This window comes from Ruditapes philippinarum, unplaced genomic scaffold (assembly GCF_026571515.1).
Source record: "Ruditapes philippinarum isolate M1 unplaced genomic scaffold, ASM2657151v2 ctg22307_1_1_1_1, whole genome shotgun sequence".
NCBI lineage: Eukaryota > Metazoa > Mollusca > Bivalvia > Venerida > Veneridae > Ruditapes > Ruditapes philippinarum.
In genome coordinates this window covers 8,442-11,874 of record NW_026858931.1, presented here as the reverse complement: position 1 = coordinate 11,874, position 3,433 = coordinate 8,442, and the positions used below count along the sequence as shown (strand labels likewise).

General features: G+C 34.8%; 1 protein-coding gene across 1 annotated transcript; it reads right to left on the bottom strand.

Moving 5' to 3' along the window:
- Positions 1-780: 780 nt before the first annotated feature.
- Positions 781-3,229, bottom strand: LOC132754706 (uncharacterized). Its single transcript, XM_060745385.1, has 2 exons — positions 1,567-3,229; positions 781-938 (listed from the first exon to the last, which is right to left on the bottom strand). Exons 1-2 carry the CDS (start codon positions 2,942-2,944, stop codon positions 802-804), a joined length of 1,515 nt encoding a protein of 504 aa, XP_060601368.1. The 5' UTR covers positions 2,945-3,229; the 3' UTR covers positions 781-801.
- Between the last annotated feature and the right edge of the window lie 204 nt (positions 3,230-3,433).

The following is a 3,433-nucleotide window of genomic DNA, read 5'->3' as shown; positions in this document are numbered from 1 at the left end:
CCTGTGCAACGTCTTCTGGTGAACAGGTCGGAGACTTCGAGAATAACTATGTCCGATTCCACCACTCTCTGTCAGCCATTTTATTCTAACTTTCACATTGGATGTAAGAATGAAATGTAACATGAACAAAAGATTGTCAATTGTGCACGTGTTATCCAGTTGGTACTCTCTAGTTTCTCCTCCCCATGGACAGAATGGCAGATCTTCATATGATGGGGCTTCCTCTGTTGTTCTTGTGTTTGAAGCTGTTTCTAGATAGAAAAAATGCATAAAAACAGAGATAGTGGAAACACTTGTTGAAAATAAACTAGGGAAAGACAATAAATATTTGCATCAATAATAAAGCCGCTAAAATTAATCAATTGTGTCAAGTTCTGTTAGTATTTCAAAACTTCTTAAATACATCGCAAGGAAGACATTTTTAACATAAAGGAATTTTGAGTAATAAGAATTTCTTAAGCTCGGACGTCATTTATAATTAAAATTGTATTGATAAAACTATCACTGAAAATGATTGAGGTAAGGAAACACTAATGCAATTCATCATTTGGTATTTGTTATAAACTTAAATTCAGTTATCATTAACATTTAGTTACGCTCTCTTTTTCAAGTAAACTTTGTCGAAACGTTCCTATATTTTTTTAATGTTTCCTTATTTGTGATACAAATAAATATAGCAGTTAAACAAGTACACAGTTACTTAGCGTTTAGACAAGAAATAGCTTTTTATTAATGGAATTTCTAATGTTTATGTTTTAACATTTCATTGTTAAAGCGTTATTTACAAATGAAAAAATCAAATCAATCAATACGCCAATACTCACTTTTAACAAAATAACCCTGTTTTTTTCGCGAAGAAGTGCCCCACATCTCTTCTGCATTAAAGTCATCATAACTTTTTGTGGATGATTTCCGCTTCTTTTTTCTGCTTTGTGTGTCTGGAAATGTAGTAGCAATAGAGTTATTAGCGACTGGTTCAGCAGGAACGTTGAAATGTTATATAAAAATTTCGGTTCTTAATAAACATTCCAGTTGGTAAGAGTAAAGGTATCTTGGAAGCTACTAAAGTAACAGACAAAGTAAAATCAACTTTATGCCACTGAATATCAGACATGCACATTTTAACTAATTTAACTATACTTTTTATGCGTGTACCGGCTTTGTAATATGTTCTGCAGTAAAAAAAACTTTGTCTTCTTACAGCTCAGTGTCGCTTCCTAGGCACGGAATAAAAAGTGAGTAAATGGCTAATATAATGATAAGTTTTTTGAGGACTGGACCGTTATGGTCAAAGTCATTCAAGCGTTTAAGCGTCATATTAATGATATGTTCAATCTTGTGTTGTCTTCAAATATGACGTAAACATATTAACTAATAAGGAAGCCATGGGCAATGTTAAAGTTTATGGATGGAATGACGGACTGACATACAGACAGGCTATATGCCCTCTGGAGGTCGGGCAATCAATGATCCCAAGAGCTTTCCTCTTTGAGCATTTCGTGCTCAGGTAAGCTAAAATCTTACACTCTAAATGGTATGCAATTATTCATATGAAAACATACACACCTTTCATTTCAAACTTCTGCTCCTCCAATCTTCCATGAAGGCTAGCTGCCATTAGACGTATGAATGTTCCAACTCTGAGGTGTGACTTTTTCTGAAGGATTGTGTGTTTTACATTTCTGAACCAATTTTCTACAACGGCATTCGTGTTGTGAGATTCTGGAATCAGCATAGATGACCATAACGGAGCAATACTCAAGAGGCGATTTAAAAGGTACTGAGTGAATTCATTGTCGAAGAAGGGATTATTTGTTTCCTTACTTTCACCAATGTTGTATTTGCGATAAATCCTATTGAAGTGATTATAATAAGGTGTTTGCTTCAGCCAGCTTGATTGTGCTGAGTCATTATATTCATCAGGGTCTTCTTGAATGTCACATTCGGCATCGGGATTTTCATCTGAAATGCTGATTTCCCCTTCAGAGATTTTAACCAACTGCTCCACTTGATTCTTAGATGGTTGTTCTCTGTTTAACAATACACTGCAAACTAATTCAAAAATATCAGTCATCTCATTTAGTGTTTTACACTCAATTAAACGAGCTACAATTCCCATTAAAATCTGTTTGTTTCTTTTGGGTTTACTTTTTACAACAGACTTGATGTTATTTAGAATATGTGCACTACACATGTGCAATACACAGTTTGGTATGTTTCCTTCATACACACTTTTAAGATACTGTTCTGTTGAAGTTTTGTTAAATGTTTGAATTACAGCGTGAATTAACGCCCAGCTGTAATCCGTTTGTATCACGTTTGGAATATTATACTTTCTACTTGTGTTTTGAACTGCATAATGCCATCGTGACAGGAAATTTGCTATGTCAGGAACTGTGTGTCGGTTTGAGATGAATTCTGCAACTGGAACTGCTGGCGTGGACCCCTGGCCTTCTATAACGAGTGCATAATATAAAACTTTACCCGATTGGTCCGGTACTTTATCTATAACAGAGCCTGTAGCATCTAAAAATAAGCATGTGTGTTTTGACTTTATAGACTCAATGAATAAGTTGACTTGGGTTTCCGTAAAAAGAATGATGTTTAAAGGTTTCTTTGCATAATATTGAACGTATCCCTCGGGCATAATATTTTGTAATGTTTCATTTACAATTTCGATTTCCCGGAAAACATCACGATCCAGTAATTCATCCCGAACAATTTCATGTAGCATTTGCCTAAGCGCAGCTTTTGAAGGAATATCTGTAAAATTTCCATGTGAAGTTTGTCGATGATCAGCAGACGAATAATGTCTGTAATAAGTCTCCGTTGGTCCATGGTTCTTTATTTCTTCCTTCACCCCTTTTCGCCTTTCACCTGTTACTTGTCGGCTTCTTTTACATCCTTTCTTATGTTTCACAGTACCCGAAATTTTCACTTTCATTTTGACGGAGGCACCTTCCCTTGGATACTTTTTTATTGTGAATTCATATTTTGTACAATTATCAAACGTGCAAACAGCTTTCCCATGAAAAAATGGACTGTTTCTTTTTCGGCTCCCAGTTTTACGGACTCGATTGTGTCCGAATCGCAAAACACAATATGGATTGTATTCCTTTATTTTCTCAACGATTAACGGGATGTGGCCGATCAATGAGTTGTGGAATGGGGTCTCTTTAACAGTAATTTGACTCCATTCATTGGCATTGAAAATAAGTTTAAACTTCGACCTGATAGACGGCGAATCTGGAAAAAATAAATATATCGTCAATCGTTTGTTTGTTTCAAATATAAGCAATTTCCTCCTATATGTACGACTATAAAAACTTTTTTCTATCACAGATCTTTCTTTTATTACTAGTACTAAATTAGAAAATTGTGTCCTTAATGTACCTTTATGCTTATCAATAAATAAAGAATTGATTCGGCAAAC

Excerpts from the sequence above, each read along its gene's own strand:
- LOC132754706 (XM_060745385.1), bottom strand. The coding sequence starts at position 2,944 with ATGAAAGTGAAAATTTCGGGTACTGTGAAACATAAGAAAGGATGTAAA. Across the intron at positions 939-1,566 it reads GCAGAAGTTTGAAATGAAAG|ACACACAAAGCAGAAAAAAG; the intron begins GTGTGTATGTTT and ends CTACATTTCCAG.